General features: G+C 42.8%; 1 protein-coding gene across 1 annotated transcript; it reads right to left on the bottom strand.

Moving 5' to 3' along the window:
• Positions 1-25: 25 nt before the first annotated feature.
• On the bottom strand, positions 26-4,637 carry RPS6 (ribosomal protein S6). Its single transcript, XM_004276099.4, has 6 exons — positions 4,525-4,637; positions 3,869-4,000; positions 3,142-3,352; positions 2,808-2,954; positions 286-443; positions 26-159 (listed from the first exon to the last, which is right to left on the bottom strand). The coding sequence occupies exons 1-6, from the start codon at positions 4,528-4,530 to the stop codon at positions 64-66; spliced, it is 750 nt and encodes a 249-aa protein (XP_004276147.1). The 5' UTR covers positions 4,531-4,637; the 3' UTR covers positions 26-63.
• Between the last annotated feature and the right edge of the window lie 16,692 nt (positions 4,638-21,329).

Below are 21,329 nucleotides of genomic sequence, written 5' to 3'. Positions count from 1 at the left end.
AATTAAAAGTCAATAAAGGAGATGGGATGTCTGATCTTATTTATTTGTTACTCTAAAAACATCTCATTTTTGACTGGACTCAGACTTAGAAGTAGAAGCTCTCAGAGAGGACAGCCTCCGTCTCTTGGCAATCTGTTCCTGGCGTTTTTCTTTGGCCTCCTAAACAAACAAAACCAAAAAAATAAATAAATAAATAAAGGCAGTTAATGCTTATCTAGAATGAAAATGCAAATCCAAAGCCAGGCCTATTCCCCCCACCCCCCAACACACACACTGAGGACTTACCTTCATTCTCTTGGCCAAAAGTTTAGCATATTCTGCAGCCTCTTCCTTATTTTTCTTAGTACGCTGTTTCTTCAGAGCAATTCGCCGACGTTTGTGTTGCAGAACACGTGGAGTAACAAGACGCTGAATCTTGGGTGCTTTGGTCCTAGGTTTCTTACCTAAAAATTCAGATAATGACTCAATCACCTCAATAATACCCTTGTTCAACAGGACCCACATTTACATTTTTAAAGCATTAGAAACAGATTCAAACTCAGTAGTTCCTATGAAAACTTATTTGTATGAGACAGTTTACTAGGGACCAGTGTTTTCCTATACCAATAGCTTGGATGTCAAGTTCAAGATCATACATAAATTCAGCATAGTAATAGGTTACTTTGCTGAACAGTTGGAAGTCATACCCCATACTTTTTTCTGTTCACTTTGATTTCCCTTCCACAATTACATTGTCTTGGGAGGATAGTATATCTCTGTACCGTTAAGACACATGAGCATTATTTTAAAAGAGTATTAACCGCATATTTAACTTGTCATGAAAACTAAGTTAACATCAGACTGAAAGAATGAGCAAACGAATGAATGAATTTATTTATTTGTTTGTTTGTTTGGTGGTGCTGCCCGGCTTGCAGGATCTTAGTTCCCCAACCAGGATTGAACCTGGGCCACCACAGTGAAAGCAGAGTCCTAACCACTCGGCCACCAGGGAATTCCTGAGAATATCTTCATGTAGCCTGTCTGATTTATAATCCAAAATCCTCTGGATTATAAATCTGCTTCAGAACAGGAGTCTTTTCAGATGCAGTGATTTTAGTTTGTGGACACCTTCTGGGAGCAATAAACACTTCAGATAAATATTCTAAGACTAAATGCTCAGTTGTTCAGGTTCTGCTAAAATAAAAAACCCTTTGGAATTATAAAGAAAAAAAGAACCATCTTAACAAATGTCTGTTAAGTGGCACTTAGTACACTAATGATATTTCCAGGGGTGCAACTGCAGGGAACTCCATATATTTGCCAGTTACTTCACTGAAAGTCATACCCGGCACACAGTAGGTGCCCAGATATTTCGTATGAGTGACCAATGAGCACTTACCATATACCAGGTATTAGCTTATTTAAGCCCCCAGTCCTGAAAACCAAAACCCAAGCAAAATTTTTCAGATCTGTCAGGAAAACCCAACCCAGAACTAACATGCTATTTATTCCACTTATTATAAATGTTCATACAATTTACTACAGAAATATCATTACTGAGCATTGCTGCTGCAGACCTCACTACTGATAAGTTATCTTGCCTAATAAACAATATACCTTCTTAAAATATAAAACACCAAGGTTCCTGAAAAAACTAAAAATTGAGTTCCCATATGATCCAGCACTCCCACTCCTGGGCATATATCCAGACAAAACTGTAAGTCATAAAGATACACGCCACCCCTATGTTCATCGCAGCACTATTCACAATAGCCAAGACAGGGAAACAACCTCAATGTCCACCGACAGATGAAGGGATAAAGAAGATGTGGTAGGCATATACAATGCAATACTACTCAGGTACAAAAAAGACATAATGCCATTTGCAGCAACGTGGATGGACCTAAGAGATTATCATACTAAATGAAGTTACAGTAAGACAAATACCATATATCACTTACATATGAAATCTAAAATATGACACAAAGAACTTTACAAAACAGACTCACAGAGAACAGACTTGTGGTTGCCAAGGGGGAGGGATGGATTTGGGAGTTTGGAATTCAGATGTAAATTATTATACATAGAATGAATAGACAAGGTCCTACTGCATAGCACAGGGAATTATATTCAATATCCTGTGACAAACCATAATAGAAAAGAATATGAAAAAGAATGTACATACATATAACTAAATCACTTTGCTGTACTGCAAAATTAACACAACATACTAAATCAACTACACCTAAATAAATTTATATACATATGAAAACCCCCAAACCCCAAACACTTGTACCCTGGTATTTTGAATAAAGTTTCTTTCCAACTTCTAATTCTCACAACTCTACTGCTATCCACATTCCAGTTGAAGTAAACGAAGGCCAGAAGTTAAAGCAACTTAAGTGGATGAAAGCATGTATTTCTTTGGTAAACAAAAAAATTAAAACCAGATATAGAAAGAAAGCAAGTTGTGGGGCGGGGGTGTGTGTGAGAGCACATTCAATAACAACCCCCGAGTTTTCTGTCATTCTTTCAACTCCTAACCCCAAAGCAACGAACTTAAAATGTCTCATAAGTTATCTCTGAGTGAACTTATACATCAGTGACCCAAAGGCAAATTTCCAAGAAAAATTCTATCACTCTAGAGGGCACTGGATATAAGGATTCATACCAACTGCACGTCTTGACCCTCTCTCTCCCCCACTATCTTCCTAAAAACTCAGATTCTAGGTAACTAGTAGGCAGATTTTTATCTTCTAACATGCACACAAAACGCTACGACGAATCAATGAAATTAAGCAAGCCCTAAACTGCATAATCCCCCATACCTTCTTTGTTTAGGGGCTTTCTCACAACATACTGGCGGACATCATCTTCTTTAGAGAGATTGAAAAGTTTGCGGATTCTGCTAGCTCTTTTGGGCCCCAGGCGACGAGGCACAGTAGTATCAGTGAGTCCAGGAATATCCTTCTCCCCTGAAAGAGAAAAATGAACAGACGTTTTAATTCAACAACCTCCTTACAAACAAGAACCCTAAATTGTTCAGGCATTGTTAAAACAAGTCCACTGGTCAAAACTGTGGATACTGCAAATCAATCAATCAATCGACAATCAGCTTTAAATCAGTGTGGACAAAAATTAACTCAAGAATAAAAATCTCACCTTTTTTTACAATGACCAAATTGAGAACGCTCAGATTGGCATCCACAATGCAGCCCCGTACAGATTTGCGCTTTCTTTCTCCAGTCCTCCTTGGTCTGTAACAGGAATGCCCCTTACTCAGTAGCAGGCGGACTCGGCCATGGGTCAAGACACCCTGCTTCATGGGGAAACCTTGTTTGTCGTTCCCACCACTGATTCGGACCACATAACCCTGGAAGAGAACACAATGACACATTATAGAACAAAAGACTGTGGCCTCCAACAAGTACACTTCATTAAGACCAATCTGAAACTTAATAGCTTTCTCTGGTCACTAAATTTTGTCTTTACTTCCAGTTTCCCAAGTTCAATTAGCAAAGTCCTTTCAATCAAGCTACTTCTAGCCGATGCTTTACCAGAGTTAACAGCTCTTGGGGGAGAAAGACTATGTTAAGGAACAAAGCATCAATGAACCATAAATAAATTTAAAAAAACCCTCCTTGGCACTTTTCAAAAAAAAATGGAGACCATTAGCTTGCAGGGCAAGAACTATGTATTTTTTCACGAACATAACCCTGACAGGTGATGGCTCCACGTTATAAAGTGACATCTGGAAGTAACTAAACCCAAGGTCAGAAGACAGAACCCGAGTTTGAACCCCATAACATTTACCAATTACCAACAGCGTTTACCATCTCTCTCAAATATTCTAACAATTCAATTCGGCAGTCCGGCAGGCCACTTTTACCTTCCATTCTTCACCCAGAGCGTCAGCAGCAACTTCTGTGGCCATACGCTTCTCATAAAAGGTTCGAAGTTTTCGTTCATCGTCCACTTCAATGAGTTTCTGGCAGCCAGTGGCCGGGAAAGAGATGTTCAGCTAAAAATTAAACGGAGGGAAAAGAACTTCATGAAAATCGCAGAACCACTACAAAGATTATTCCACTGCAAAAAGCCTTTCCTGTCACCCACACACAACTAACAGAAAATTTGATACTACTCACTAAAGCATGTGTGTACATAAGACCGCGCAAAACACACTGCACTAAAAAAGTAGGACACATCTTTCAAGCCTCGCGGAATGACGCCGGGGCGAAGGGCGCTGCGCAGCCGCTGCCCCTCTCGGAGCAAGAAGCCCGACCTACTTGCTGCCAACTGGGCAGCAGGGCCGCCTCTATCCCGGCTGGGGGGCAGGACGCCACCATGGCGCTCCCCGCCCGGCGCAGCTCCAGCTGCAATCGCTCGCCATCCGCTCTCCCAAGGAGCTCCGGCCCCAAAAGAGCGATCCATCTCCTGTCTCAGGCCCTTCTCCATCCAGAGCCAGGATTCTGGAGCGCAGCGCCGTATTCTGGGGCTAGATCCACGTTACTCAAAACTAGCGCAACACCCGCCACCAGTCCCCACCTTCATTCTGAAGCTGCCGACCGCCTTCGAGGCGCCACGAAAAAGAGACCAAACTTCCGCTTAGCCCAGGTCACATAGGCTCTTCCAGTTCTCGCGAGACGGTCAGACGACTGGGGCAGCGGAAATGAGCGTGGGTAGGCGGCACTTCCGGGGGTGGGGCTAATCAGCGGTGGGCGGTGTTAGTGAGGCAGCCCAGGTCTAGTTCCGAAGATTAGTCTGTCCACTCCTTGTTCTTTCCGCCGTCCTTCTGGGTCAGAGAGCAACCCCGCTCGGCCCCGGCCACTGCTTCTGATGACACCAAAGAGGGAGAGCGGGATCGGAGTCCGGCTCTCCTGGGCTGTCTTGTACCTCAGCCTCCGTCCGAAGATTTCCACTTTAGGAGCGTGCCGTTCCCTGGTTCCGGCTGTTCAGAACAAGACGCCTTGAAAGCTGTGGTTTGTTTTTTCCTTAAATACTCGATCATCCGCTTGTTCTCTAACCGCTGCAGTCATCGTTCTACCACAGAATGATACACTCAGCCACCCTGTCACCCAAGCCAAAAACCATAATTACTCCAAGTCCTGGTACCTCCTAAATAGTCCCCCTGCTTTCTGTCTTGCCCCTGCGATCTTTTTAAAACGCAAAATTCTATCACTCCCTTTCTGGAAATGCACCATTTATTTCCCACTATAGTTAAATACTCTCCAAACTTCTTAACCTGGCTTTATAAACTTTCCACAGTCCAAAGCTCACCTATCGCCATTCGTTAATGCCATGCCAGTCTTTTCAGATTGCATGTCCTTCCTAAGAGAAGCCTTTCCTGAACACACAACGAGAAATTGTATTCCTCTCCTCTAGTGTAGCACTATTTCCCTTTATAGTACTGTTTACTCATGATACATAAATGGTTTGCTTATGGTCTGCCTCCCCTACTAGATGGTAAATTAGGCCAGGGCTCATGTCTTAACTTCACTGTGGAATACTCAGGACGCAGCAAAGTGTATGGTACTTAATAAGTAAGGCTCAGTAAATATCTGTTACATGATCATAACCCCAGCTCTGCTATGTGTCAGTCTATCAATGTAGTAGTATGGAGCCAGCCAGCAGAGGGAGAAGGAATGAGTGTATTATAGTAAATCTTGATTCAGGAATGATTCAACTCTTATTAGAATAGAAAGATGCAGGAAAGATACAGTGTATCTGATAGTCCTCCAGAACATTCCTGGGAGAATGAGAACCCAGGTGATCTAACTTTGAAGCCCACAGTACCCTGAATCAGTACCCTGAAGGAAGAAACATTTATTGTCTATTACATATTTACTCCATATTTTTTCTTCAAGAAAAAAACTCTTGCTTAAAATAAACAAAAATAATTTTTACTTTCCAAGATTATTACATCCCATCTTCCATTTCAGTATCACAAAGTTTTGAGTTTAGGCCTGCTTCACATTCAAAGCTGAAATATTCTGCTAAATCCTGTTCGATCATCTGACGTTAGTGTAAAAAGGTTGGTGAAATGATGCATTTAAATCCTGCGTATGTAATTTTTGTTAAGGTGAAATTGACACAACATAAAATTATTCATTTTTACGTGAACAATTCAGTGGCATTTAGCACATTCGCAATGTGCAATCACCACCTCTATCTAGTGCCAAGATATTTTCATCACCCCAAAAGGAAACCTTGCATCCATTAAGCAATTGCTCCCCATTCCGCCCCCCTTCCACCAGCTACTGGCAGCCACAATCTGTGTACTGTCTCCATGGATTTACTTACTCTATATATTTCATATAAATGGAATTATACACTATGTGACCTTTGTGTCTGCCTTCTAATATTTTTGATGTTCATCCACATTGTAGCATGTATCAGTGTTTTATTCCTTTTTACGACTGAATGCTATCACACTGTATGTGTAAATCACAATTTGTTTATCCGTTCATCCACTGATGGACATTTGGGCTGTTTCCAACTTTTGACTATTGTGAATAGTGCTGGTATGTTTGAGTACCTATTTTTAGTCCTTTGGGGTATATAGGAGCAGGATTGCTGGGTCACATGGTAATTCTGTGTTTCCCAGGGGAACTGCCAAACGATGTTCAGAGCAGCTGAACCATTTTACATTCCCCCCAGAAATGTATGCACTTGTTATTTTGTTATTTTCTCTCTTTTTAAATTATATTCATCCTAGGGGGTGTGAAGTGGTACCTCAATGTGGTCTTGATTTGCATTTCGCTAATGACTGATGATGTTGAGCATCTTTTCATGTGTTGGGCCATTTATATATTTTCTTTGGAGATATGTCTACTTAAGTCCTTTGCCCGTTTTTTGTTTTTTATTTTAGCTCTATTTTTATTGAAGTAGTGGTAGTGAGTTAATATGAGGCAAAGAGTAAAATCCAGGAAAATTCCTCAGACTTTTTTTTTCTTTTCTAATGCATTTTTTCAAAGACATAAAATCTACCATCTTAACCATTTTTAAGTATACAGTTCAGTAGTGTTAAGTATATTCACGTTGTTGTGAAACATCTCCAGAGCTATTTCATCTTGCAAAATGGGAACTCTATACTCATTAAACAACTCTTTTTCGCCCTCTCCCATCCCTGGTAACCACCATTTTTCTTTCTGTTTCTATGAATTTGACTACTTTAGATATTTCATACAATTGGAATCACGCAGTACTTGCCTTGTTGTGACTGGCTCATTTCACTTAACCATGTCCTCAAGCTTCATCCATGTTGTAGCATGTGACAAGATTTCCATCCTTTTTAACATTGAATAATATTCCATTGTATTTACATACCACATTTTATTTATCCATTCATCTGTTGATGAACATTTGGATTGCTTCCACCTCTTAGCTATTATGAATACTGCTGGTATTAACATAGGCATGCATATATCTCTTCAAGACCCTGCTTTCAGTTCTTTTGGATATATACCCAGAAGTGAGATTGCTGGATCATATGGTAGTTCTATTTTTAATTTTTTGAGGAACCTTCATACTGTTTTCCATAGAAGTTGCACCATTTCATAATCCCACCAACAGTGCACAAAGGCTCTTTTCCTGTATTTGAATTGGCTTGTTTTGTTATTGAATTGTAAGAGTTCTTTATATATTCTGAATGCTATACCCTTATTAGATATATAATGTCCAAATAGTTTCTCCCATTATGTACATATCTTTCCACTTTTCTTGAGAATGTTCACTGATGTATAATAGTTTTGAACTTTGATGAAGTCCAATTTATCTAATTTTTCTTTTGTTGATCATGCTTTCATTGTCATATCTGAGACAAATCCATTGCCAAATCCAAAATCCCTATATTTTTGTCCAATAATTTTATGGTTTGAGTTCTTGTATTTAGGTCATTGATCCATTTTGAGTTATTTTGTTAATATGGTGTAAGGTTGGCAGTACAACTCCATTCTTTTGCATGTAGACATCCAGTTGTCCCACCACCATTTGTTGAAGAGGCTATCCTTTCCCTCATTTAATGATCTTGGCACCCTTGTTGAAAATCAACTGGCAATAGATGTATGAGTTTACTTCTGGCCTCTCAAATCTATTCCATTGATTTATGTATCTATCCTTATGCCAATACCACACTGTTTTGATTTGTAGTAAGTTTCAAAATCAGGAGGTGGGGTCCTTGACTTTTTCAAGATTGTTTTAGTTCTTTGGGAATCCCTTGTAATTCCACATGAATCTTATGCTCGTTTATGCAAAATATGCTCTTGGAATTTTGATAGGGATTGCATTTAATCCATAGATCAATTTGGGGAGTATTGCCATTTTTACAAAATTAAACTCATTAAACTCTTTCAACTCATGAACATGATATGTCTTTCCATTTACTTAGGTTTTCTTTAATTTATTTCAGCACTGTTTTGCAGTTTTCAGTATGCAAGTCTTTTACCTCCTTGATTAATTTTATTCCTAGGTATTTTGTTGTTTTGGATAATATATAATACATATATATATAAATATATATATACACACACATTTATTTATTATATGTATATGCACACATATACTATTTTTTTCTGAGCCATTTGAAATTAAATTACAAACACCATGGTATTTCTCTTCTGAATACTTAAGGATGTATCTCCTAAGAAGAAGGATATTCTGCCACATAGCCTCAATACCATTATCACATGTAAAACTTATTATTTAGGCAATACATTCTACTACACAGCCCATAAAATTTTACCAATTGTCACAAATCTCTCCTTTAATGTTCCCTCAAGCCTATTAGTGCCAGGGCCTGGCCCCACTCACCAGCAGATGCGTACCAGCCCCTGGACCTCCTGGGCCATGTAGCTAGCCACACTGTGACCCACCAGTGGACCAGCAGCCACTGCATGAGGTAGGGTCTAGTAGCCAATCAGGCTGTTGGCCAGCCCCACCTACCAGCACGCCCAAACAAAGGAACAAGACAAAACTCCAGAAGAAGAACTAAACAAAGTAGAGGTAAGCAATCTACTTGATAAACAGTTCAAGGTAATGACCATAAAGATTCTCAGTGAACTTGGGAGAAGACTGGATGAACACAGTGAGAAGTTTAACAGAGTAAAAATACATAAAGAAGAACCAAGCAGAGCTGAAGAATACAATTACGGAAATAAAAAATACATTAGAAAGAATCAATCAATTCATACTACCCAAGGCAATCTACAGATTCAATGCAATCCCTATCAAAATAGCAAAGTCAGGGAGTTCCCTGGCAGTCCAGTGGTTAGGACTCGGCACTTTCACTGCCAGGGCCCGGGTTCAGTCTCTGGTTGGGGAACTAAGATCTTGCAAGCTGCACAGTGTGGCCAAGTTAAAAACAAACAAACAAACAAAAAACCACACCAAAGTCATTTTTCACAGAACTAAAACAAATAATTCTAAAATTTGTGTGGAAACATAAAAGACTCTGAATAGTCAAAACAATCATGAGAAAGAAGAACAAAGCTGGAGGCATCATGCTCACTGATTTCAAAATATAACAAAGCTACAGTAATCAAAACTGGGGCTTCCCTGGTGGCGCAGTGGTTGAGAGTCCGCCTGCCGATGCAGGGGACGCGGGTTCGTGACCCGGTCTGGGAGGATCCCACATGCCGCGGAGCGGCTGGGCCCGTGAGCCATGGCCGCTGAGCCTGCGCATCTGGAGCCTGTGCTCCGCAACGGGAGAGGCCACAACACTGAGAGGCCCGCGCACCGCAAAAAAAAAACAAACAAAACTGTATGGTACTGGCACAAAAACAGGCATATACATCAATGGAACAGAATAGAGAGCCCAGAAATAAACCCACACGTACATGGTCAGTTAATCTATGACAAAGGAAGCAAGAATATAAAATGAGAAAAAGACAGCCTCTTCATAAATGGTGTTGGGAAAATGGGACAGCTACATGCAAAAGAAACTGGACTACTTTCTCACACCATATAAGAAAACAAACTCAAAATGAATTGAAGACTTAAATGGAAGACCTAAAACCATACATTTCATAAGACTCTTAGGAAAAAAACATAGGCAGTATACTCTTTGATATTGATCTTAGCAATACTTTTTTTTTTGGATGTGTCTCCTCAGACAAGGGAAACAAAAGTAAAAATAAATACTGCACCAAACTAAAAAGCTTTTGCACAGTGAAGGAAACTATCAACAAAATGAAAAGTCTGCCTACTGAATGAGAGATGATATTTACAAATGATATATCCCATAATGGGTTAATATCCAAAATATACAAAGAGCTCAGTTAACTCAACATAAAAAAAAAAGATTAAAAATGGGCAGAGGACATGAATAGACATTTTTCCAAAGAAGACATATTGATGGCCAACAGGCGTATGAAAAGTTGCTCAACATCACTAATCACCAAGGAAATGCAAATCCCAACCATGATGAGATATCATCTCACACCTTTCAGATGGCTATTATCAAAAAGACAACACATAACAAGTGTTAGTGAACATGTGGAGGGAAAGGGAACTCTCATGCACTGTTGGTGGGAATGTAAATTGGTGCAGCCCCTATGGAAAACAGTATGGAAGTTCCTCAAAAAATTAAAAATAAACTACTATATGATCCAGCAATTCCTCTTCTGGGTGTTTTTCTAAAGAAAACAAAAACACTAATTTGAAAAGATATATGCACCCCTATGTTAACTGCAGCATTATTTACAATAGCCAGGAAATGGAAGCAACCCAAGTGTCCAAGTGTCCATGAATGGATAAAGAAGATGTGGTATATATAAAACGTAATATTAGCCACAAAAAGAATAAAACCTTGCCATTTGCGACAACTTGGATGGACTTAGAGGGAATTACGCTAAGTGAAATGAGTCAGGCAGAGAAAGAGAAACACCATATGATTTCATTCTTATGTGGAATCTAAAAAACAAAACAAACTAACAAATGCAACAAAACAGAAACAGACTCATAGATACAGAGAATAAACTAGTGGTTGCCAGAGGGGAGGTGGGTAAGAGGCATGAATGAAATAGGTGAGGGAGATTGAGGTATAAACTTCCAATTATAAAATAAATAAGTCACAGGGATGTAATGTATAGGAAATGGAATATAGTCAATAATATTGTAATAACTTTGTATGGTAACAGCTGGTAACTAGACTTATCATGGTGATCATTTTGTAATGTATAAAAATATCGAATTATTATGTAGTACACCTGAAACTAATATATTTTAAGTCAATTACACATCAATAAAAAATTTACAACATTCACATAGACATCAAAAGTTTATAAAAGGGGGCTTCCCTGGTGGTGCAGTGGTTGAGAGTCCGCCTGCCGATGCAGGGGACGTGGGTTCGTGCCCTGGTCCGGGAAGATCCCACATGCCGCGGAGCGGCTGGGCCCGTGAGCCATGGCCGCTGAGCCTGCGCGTCCGGAGCCTGTGCTCCGCAACGGGAGAGGCCACAACAGTGAGAGGCCCACGTACCGCAAAAAAAAAAAAAAAAAAAAGTTTATAAAAGGAATATTCAAAGTATTAACATCAGCAAGATGGCTGAATAATACTTTCTTGCTCACACCCGTCCTACCAACAACAATAATTCAGCATCCAGCAGGGAAAAAAGTGCCTTTGTGGCAGCTTTGGGACCCAGGTAGATTGTGAAATCTTGGTGCAGTCCAAGACCAGAAGAGATATTTTGAGAAGGGAGGCCTGAACCCAGGGTGCTGACTTCACCCGTCACAGACCCGAAACAGCTCCGCATCTGAGGACACAGCTACCACCCCATTTGGCTTTGGTTCTGTCACCAGCACCATATGCTATGGGACCCAGAAGGAGTCATGCCCACCCATGCACTGGACAGTAGGCATAGAGACCTCAGTCTTGGTTATGCATCCTGAAGTGGCCGGTGAACTGGCTCTAGCCACTCTCGGCTGTGATCTGAGAGCCCTTGCAAGTAAGCCTGTCAAACTCGGTCAAAGTGTAGATTTCGAAATAACTTTGAACTGGGCTCCAGTCCGTCTTAGCCACAGTCAGCGAACAGTCCTGCTGACAGAAGGACCGAGCAGCAGACGCTCTATGCCCCAGAGATCATTAAATGGCCCTATACTTTGTTCCAGCCCCTGTGGCCACGGCCGTGGAGCAGTCCAGCCCACCCAGGGCCCTGGCGGGAGACCTACCAATCCATGCCTCCCGAGCCAGGTCTGCAGACCTCAGTGAAACCTGAAATAGCCCTGGGCCTCGGTTTCAGCCCTTCTCAGCCACAATCCAGAGCCAGTCCCGCCCACCCAGGGATTCATCCAATTACCAGGTCCACCCAGGGTTTCATCCAATTACCAGGTGGGAACTACCTCCAAACACCTGGTGATAGGCTGCTGTCTGAGGACCCAGCTGCGGAATCTGAAGCAGACCCTTCTCCCAGCACCACCATATTGAACAAGGTACTGGAGGCAGTCCCTTACCACCGGCGACCAGACAGGATCCATGCCTGCCCCAGCCCCTAATAACACTCCTGCCAGCCACGGACCCCCCTAGAGACCCAGCAACATCACATAACTGGCTCTAACCCAGCAAGACTGCAATTCTGAAAGTAATCTCATCATCCATGGGAACTGACAGGACCTTGAAGAAATATCTGCACCCACACGTACATTGCAGCATTATTTACAATAGGCAAGAAAGGGAAACAGCCTAAGTGTCCATTGACAGATGAATGGATAAAGAAAATGTATCTATTGGGAATTCCCTGCCAGTCCAGTAGTTAGGACTTGGCACTTTCACTGCTGAGAGCGTGGGTTTCTTGGTCAGGGAATTAAGATCCTGCAAGCCGTGCGGCGCGGCCAAAGGGGGGAAAAAAAGGCAAGAAAATGTATCTATCTATAATGGAATATTATTCATCCATAAAAAGAAGGAATTTCTGCCATTTACAACAACAGGGATGGATCCTGAAGGCATTATGCTAAGTGAAATAAATCAGACAGAGAAAGACAATTACTATATGACCTTACTTATATGTGAAATCTAAAAAAGAAGAAAAGGAGAGAGCTGAACTCACAGAAATAGGATGAGAATGGTGATTGTCTGGGGCTGAGGGGTGGGAGAAAATGGTGTTAACACTGAGTGTTAATCGTCTATGGGATATACAAGTAGAGATATCCAACAGGCTGTTAGGTATACAGGTTTGGAGGCTGAGTGTTTGACTCAGTGAAAAAGGTGGTTTTGAGACGGAGCCCATATTCATTTGCTAGGGCTGCCATAACAAAATCCCACAAACTGGGTGGCTAAACAGCAGAAATTTATTTTCTCACAATTCTGGATGGAGCTAGAAGACTGAGACCAAGGTGTCAGCAGGATTGGTTTCTTCTGAGGCCTCTCCTTGGCTTATAGACGGCCATCTTTTCTCTGTGTCTTCACATGGCCTTTCCTCTGTGTGTGTCTGGGTCCTAATCTCCTCTTCTCCTAAGGACGCCAGTCATATTGAATTAGGGTCCTTCCTAATAACCTCATTTTAACTGAATTACCTCTTTAAATACCTAATCTTCAAAATACAGTTATATTCTGAAATACTGGGGGTTAGGACTTCTACATAAGACTTTGTGAGGGACACCATCCAACTCCTAACAGGGCCCAAAGGTAGTCTCTCAACCATGAGGACCCTGACTAAACAGAATAGAATTTGTATTCAATAACACTGAGTTAAAGTAATCCTGGAAGCAATCAGTAAAGGTAAAATTTCCCCTAACTCACTGAGCAAGTGAGTTTTGCAAGTGTGTTTGGGGAAGGAGATACTTTCCAAAGGGAGATATAAACACAGGAAGGAAGAGAAGTAGTAAAGGGAGGAAATGAGCTTGTGCCTTTCAGGAAGCTGTCTCATATTTGGCTCCAGTCAAGAAAACAGGAAAAAAAGATCATTTAGACAGAAAATAACTAAATTTCAAGGGCAATTTCTACTCATAGGAAGAGACTAATTTTAAAACATGCCATGCTGTGTTTGAGAAAGGAAGTTAAATCAAAGAAATGAAGCTAGGAAAACTCCTTGCCAATATTTCTGTAACTATACCCAGGAGCAAGAATTACAATGGATTTCTCACCCCTTGGGTCAGGGACTAAGGGCTGTTTTTGCAGTGCTGTGGAAAACAAGCTCTGGCATATGTTTATTAAATATTTGGTGGTGGGCAGGAAGGAAAGGGGATGACAGGAAAAATACAAGAATAAACCTTGTTTTTTTATCAGATCAATTCACTCTATGGGGCAATTTTCTTTTTGTCCCATGTATTTTCATTCTTTTTTAAAAATATTTATTGTATTTATTTTGGGTGTGCGGGGTCTTCGTTTTGGCATGGAGGGTCTATTAGTTGTGACATGCGGACTCTTAGTTGTGGCATGTACAACTAGTTCCCCGACCAGGGATAGAACCCAGGCCCCCTGCACTGGGAGCACGAAGTCTTACCCACTGGACCATCAGGGAAGTCCCTGTCCTATGTATTTTCATTCTTTAATAGCTATGTGACCTTGGACAACTTATTCACCCTCTTGGTTCCTTAGTTTGCCCATCTGTAAAATGGTGGTAATACCTTCCTCACAGAGTTCTTGTTGGGGATAAATGAACTGATACATGAAAAAAGTTAAACCTTTCTGGGTGCACAGTAGACTCTCAATGTGTTTGTTAGTTGTCTTCATCAGCCCTGACACCACATCATCACCTGTCATCACCCACGTCCCTCTAACTTTACTCGTGTCACTCTCACTCCCAGCAATGCCTTCCTTTCCCCTCTCCCAAGTTGTGCTTTGGGTAGGCTTTCCGTGAGGGTTCCAACCCAGACTGACCTTGCTACAAGGAGGAGATCGACAGCTGAGCTTGGTGCTGAGGTGCTGTGGATTGATTCAGATGATGGACAGCCTTGGGGAGGCGTACCAAGAACATACCTTCTGGGCTCAAGAACTTCAGATGGCAATTCTAACAAAAACTGGCACTGAGGTTCCAGCAGTTTCTTCCATGGGTGGAAGTTGAGAGTGGGATTTAATCTAGTCGAGGACATCATCCAGTAGGAAACCACACAGACCCCAGAAGCAGCAGAGAGGGTGGGGAGAGCTTTGGCTCAGAGACGGCCTGGGCCTGATCCACTTCTTGTTCCTAATTGACTGGCTGGAAAGGTCACCAGGACGATCATTCATGAGTTGTTTGTAGTTAGTTGATATCTGCAAGGAGATGCCCAAAATTATTCTCTAAAATTGTCGCTGCACATCCTAGCAAAGGTTTCTTCAAACTGCTCATCCTAAAATACACTAGAAACTTTTTCATGTGAAGAGAAATCCCAGCCCTTGTGGTAGGTTCGCTCATTTTGGGAATCATCAGATATTTCTAAGAGGGTCAAGCATCCCTTAACTTCTCATCATTTGTTCCCCAGGCTGCATTGCTAATGAGAAAGATTAAAGATCTGTGGCTCTTCTTGGTGTCGTCTGCAACCTTCCGGGCAATGACTGTCTCCATCTATAGAACATACTACATTTTAGAGTCTTGCCTCCAACTATTAAAATGATCAGAGAATTTAGTTAAAAAAAAAACAAAAAACGGGATGATCTTCTCATTGGCTCCAGTCTTCTCTGCTTTCTTTAAAGCCCTTGACCTCTTACCTGGACCTCTTTCTTTCAGTAGACAACGCATCCTGCCACTTTTCTCAGAAGTATGAACTGCTTCAATTTTCTCTCACCCTCAAAATGTGTCCAGACATTCGTATATATACTCCATATTCCCTTCTTTCTTAGCATAGAGTTCTGTTAGGACACTTAGTTTTAAGTCACAGAAATCCTATCCAAATTAGCTTAAGCAAAAATGCAACTTTACTCTAAAGGTTCCAGGGTATCTTGGGAATATTTGGATGTAGCTAGATCCCTGGGCAGAGCTGGAGCCAGGGACTTCTTTCCCATTTGGACTGTCTCTTATCTATACAATTCTCTTTGGAACTGCTTCATCATTCTCTTATGCTGTGTACCAGTTCTGCCTACGTCTCCATCCATTGGAACAAGTTACCAATAGTGCCTCAGTTCAAATCTCTATTCCATCAGGCAGCCAGATGGAGCCGGAAAGCTCCATTCTGATTCCAAATTCCCATGGGTGCATTCCGATTAGCCAGCTTGAGCCAAGACCCAATCTTGGACCAATGAACTCTAGCCACGGAGTCGGGTCACCGTGCATTGCCACGGCTGTTCCTATGGTAGCCATCTGAATGGAGGTGAGGGCAGCGGAATGTGGGAGGTGGGCAGACCTCACTGAAGAGGCAGAAGGTCCCAGAAAAGGAGGGGATTCTGGGACAAAACAATATGTGTCTACTGCATGCTGTCCCTTCTCTCCAGGCAAATTGCATTCCACCTCGTTGCAGCTCCTTCAGGATCTGGTCTCATTAATCACCCTTTATTTTTTTTCTTTTACATTTTCAATCTGTTTCTCTACCTGGGCGTTAAAATTTGCTCAAGGCCCTCCTGTACTAGAGGACCATCCCATAACCCTTCTTAAAGCTCCTGCCCAACTGGGTACCATTTCTCTCTACCAAGTAAATTTCATCCACCCTTTACTCACTTTTTACCCCAACCTGGCCTCCTCCCCCTTGACTCCTGCCGCTTCCATTTCCCCACGGTGCTTCTTGGTGTTGGAAGGGCTGAAGACAAGGCAGAGAGAAGGAAGCATGAAGTGTATAGGCCACTGTGAGTAGGCGTGATGTCTCTGACATGCCAGAGACCCCCTCCCGGCACATCTCAGTAGCCACAGAGCCTAGCCCCAAGGGGCACTCTGGACTGTGAGGTGTGACACTGACCAGTCCCTGATCTTTCGAGCTTCCTAGTTCCAGAGAATCTGTGGTCACAGCACCACCTGGACCCCACCCAGGCTGCTGATAGCTTGTTTACCAAAGCCTCCACTTGCCATTCGCTTCCTCAGGTGAGGGTAATCTCTCTGCTAGGTCTGTGCCCTCGGGAATGAAGGGGACAGGGAACAACCACAGGTTTGACCGGAACTGCTGCTTTAAGCATACCCACTGGTAAAGGCCGAACCCCCCAGCACTTGCTCCCCACGCTGCCTTTCTGGTGCTCTCGGCTACATGGGTGCTTATGGAGACACCCCAGCTAATGAAGCCCTTTGCTGGTTTAATTTTTTTCAAACTTTTTATTATGGTAAATTTTAAACACGTATAAAGTAAAGAGACTAGTTTTACGTGTCTACCACCCAGGTTCAACCACTCAGGTTCAATAAAAATCCATTTAAAGCCTGTGTTCTTCCATCTGTACCACCAAACCAACACTCTTCCCCATAATCTCAAAGCAAATCTCAGATATATTTTGTCTGTAAATATTTCAGTATGTATCTCTAAATAATAATGTCCCTTTTTTGTTTTGTTTTGTTTTGTTTTCTGGTTTTGGTCCTGTTTATTAAGGTATAATTTACATGAGGTAAAATTTTCCTTCTTAAGGTACAGTTCTGAGGTTTTAGAAACTCCTTCAGTCAGGTGACCACCACAATCAGGATACATATCGCTTTGCAGTGAACTCCCTCTCCCATCCTCAAGCAACCACAGATCTATTTTTATTCCTTAGTTTTACCTTTTCCAGAATGTCATAAAAATGGAATCATAAAGTATGTAGCCTTTTGAAGAATCACCTTTTAAAACATAATCATACCATTATCACACCTCCTCGGTCAGCAATAATTTCCCCAATATCAAATATCCAGTGTTCAGGGCATCCCTGGTGGCGCAGTGGTTGAGAGTCCGCCTGCCGATGTAGGGTACACGGGTTCGTGCCCCGGTCCGGGAAGACCCCACATGCCGCGGAGCGGCTAGGCCCGTGAGCCATGGCCGCTGAGCCTGCGCGTCCGGAGCCTGTGCTCCGCAACGGGAGAGGCCCCAACAGTGAGAGGCCCGCGTACCGAAAAAAAAAAAAAATCCAGTGTTCACATTTCCACAATTGCTCTAAAAAACATTTGTTTATACTCTCATTAGGATCTAAAGAAAGGATTGCAAACTGGTTATGTCTCTATAGAAAATCTATAGGTTTCCTCCCCGTTTTAAGAAACGAGGTTGTTATGAAGCATTTCCCTCAATCTGCATTTTATTGACTGCATCTGCACGTTGTCATTTCTTCCATTCCCAAAGCCTTGTTTCTAAACTACGGCCCATGGACCAGCGGCAATCTGCATCACCTGGGAGTTTGTTAGAAATGCAGAATCTTGGACCCCACTCAAGACCTACTGAATCAGAATCTGCATTTTTAACATTTTTAACAAGATCTCCAGGTGATTCACCTCCTGTGAATTGGTAGTGAGAGCTAGAGTTTGGGCCTCTCGCTGTTGTGGCCTCTCATACGCGCAGGCTTAGTGGCCATGGCTCACGGGCCCAGCCGCTCCACGGCACGTGGGATCTTCCCGGACCGGGGCACGAACCCGTGTCCCCTGCATCCGCAGGCGGACTCTCAACCACTGCGCCACCAGGGAAGCCCCGAGAGCTAGTTTTGATATGGTTTAGGTTCACTATTTTGGGGGGCAAGGCTGCTTTGTAGGTGGTGTTGCATCCTTGATTACTTCTCAACCCAGCATGCCCGCTCCTCGTCTGCCAGGACTTGTGCCTCCTTGTCACTCAGGCCTCTGAAAATGCAGGCACGACCAAGGATCTGCCCTCTGCCAGCCTCCACTCTCTTTCCCTCCTGAGCCCCAGTGAGCTCACTTACCCCAGAGCTCTCAGGTATCACTTTTATAATCATGATCCACAAGTCTTTCTCTCTAATCCTGACCTGTCCTTGGTCTCCTGATTTGCCTTTCCAGTTGCTGAAAGAATATATCTTCCTAGATGTTCAGCCTGCCCTTTAATTCAACACATCGAAGCCTAAACCATTATTTTCCCTCTTGTCTTCCCTTTTGGGTTAGTAACCTAGCCATCTTCTGATCACTCAGGCTACACTGTTTGAAGTTCTCTTGTATTTTCCACCCACTCTTTCATGTCCTGCCTCTAATCGGTAGTTAAGTTTTATTAATTCTCCTTCTGTATTTGTCAGGCTTCATTAGGTTATTCTGAGGTAAGAAACAATTTCCCTCAATTTCAGTGGTTGACAGCACAAAGTTATATTTTTTGCTCAAGTTATGAGTTGGCCGTGAGTCGACTCCAGCTCTGTTCTGCTCTAGGTGTCTTCTTCTTTCTGGGATCTGGGCTGAAGAGGCAGTCCCAATATGGGGTATGGCAAAGGGAAATGAGGAATGGCAGGACTACGAATCAGTTTCAAAGCCTCTGCTCAGTCGTGGACAAATCAGTTCCATGCACATTTCATTTTCCATAGCCAATGACAAAGTCAAGTCCCATATCCGTGGGTTGGGAAAGTGCATCAAGTATCTCAAATCCATAGTGCAATCTATCACAACTCCTATTTTATATCTCCGTCGCATTCCTTATTCAATTCCTTTACCCCTGCCTCAAACTTCACTTTTCTCAGCTTAGAATTCACTTCCTCGGGGAAGCCTTTTCCCTGACATCCTCAGACAAGATCACATCCACTGCTCTCTGTTGTCATGGGACTTGTACTTTTTCACAGCATGTGGCACAACTGTAATGAATTATTTATGCAATATTTAATCTCTGACTTTCCCCCTAGACTGCAAGTTCTGTGAGGGCAGAGACAGCATCTGCTTTGCTTACGATGTTATCCTTGGCACCTAGAAAACTGTCTAGAGCCCATCACATATTCAGTAATTATGTAAAAGATGCAAAAGAATGAATGCATATCTTAGTCATGCCCATATCATCCCGCACCTGGATTACTGAGAAACATTATCAGTAGTTTTGTTTTGTTTTGTTTGTTTGTTTTTGTGGTACTGTGGGTCTCTCACTGTTGTGGCCTCTCCCGTTGCGGAGTACAGGCTCCAGACGCACAGGCTCAGCGGCCATGGCTCACAGGCCCAGCCGCCCCACGGCATGTGGGATCCTCCCGGACCGGGGCACGAACCCGCGTCCCCTGCATCGGCAGGCGGGCTCTCAACCACTGCGCCACCAGGGAAGCCTATCAGTAGTTTCTGACGTCTATTTTATTCTTCAGCCATCAAGGTTTCCTTCCTAAAGACCTACTCTTTTCACATCATCTATTAGTCGTTTCATTCAGCTTCTTCTTCTGCCACGTTTCCAGCTGAAACATAGTATTGAAGTTTCCTGAATTATTACGCTTTCTCAGACCTCCATCCTTCTGCACATACTATTCGTTCTAAAGAATTCACCCCCGCCCCGCTCGGTGCTCTGCCTGGTAAAATCCTATTCACCTTGTACATCTCAGTCTGGAGGCTGTCTCCCCTGATGAGCCCCCCTTGGCTCTCAGTGCAGACTTGGGCCCCCTACCGCTCTGCTTCCCCGTTCTGTGTCTGCACCTCCGTTTCAGCAATTGTCGTGTTGTATTCTAATGGTTTGTGTGCTTCTACTAGACTAAGCTCAACCAGGGCAAGAACGATATTTTTGTCTCCTATTACCCAGCACTTAATATAGAGCCTGGCACAAAGCAGGTGCTCCAAATTGCTGCTACGCTGTTGCAAGCTACAGTTATTGAACAAAGGAACAGCTTCTCTATCCAAAAGCAGAGGTCAAAACACACGTTAACAACTTCCATGCACTTCAGGCATGGGCAACGCCTCAGACCTCCTATCAGAATCAACATACACCCAGTCCTAACATTGTTTGTGGTTTTCCAGCACAGATTAGAGAAAGGAGAGAGGCACTTCTAAAGAGAGGCCTAGTGACAACTGCAGAAAGTGGCCTCTGACGGCTGTCAGTAAACAACCAGAGAGCACCCACGGCAGCAAAGGTGGCTGCTTTCTTGGAGTGGGTGCACTAGTGTTTCCCTGGCAAGGTCCTGCTTCCTGCAGCCCTCCCCCATAATTCTGAGCCTGGAGACTTCTTAGATTAAAATAAATAAATAAATAAAAATCCAGGGCTTCCCTGGTGTTGCAGTGGTTGAGAATCTGCCTGCCAATGCAGGGGACATGGGTTCGAGCCCCGGTCTGGGAAGATCCCACATGCCGCGGAGCAACTAGGCCCGTGAGCCACAACTACTGAGCCTGCTCATCTGGAGCCTGTGCTCCGCAACAAGAGAGGCCGCGACAGTGAGAGGCCCGCGTACAGCGATGAAGAGTGGCCCCTGCTCGCCGCAACTAGTGAAAGCCCTCACACAGAAACGAAGACCCAACACAGCCAAAAATAAATAAATAAAATGAAAAACAACCAACCAAAAAAAAAAACTATTAAAAAAAAAAATCCTTGGTGACTTTTTTTGTTTCCCTCCTAGCTGGAGAAGGGGGCCAGACTCTGGGCCCCAGTTTCCTGGTGACGAGCCTGATGAAAGGATGA

The sequence above is a fragment of the Orcinus orca genome, chromosome 6, assembly GCF_937001465.1.
Source record: "Orcinus orca chromosome 6, mOrcOrc1.1, whole genome shotgun sequence".
NCBI classification, from domain to species: domain Eukaryota; kingdom Metazoa; phylum Chordata; class Mammalia; order Artiodactyla; family Delphinidae; genus Orcinus; species Orcinus orca.
The sequence above is the reverse complement of the archived record's forward strand: the minus strand, read 5'-3'. Positions and strand labels throughout refer to the sequence as shown.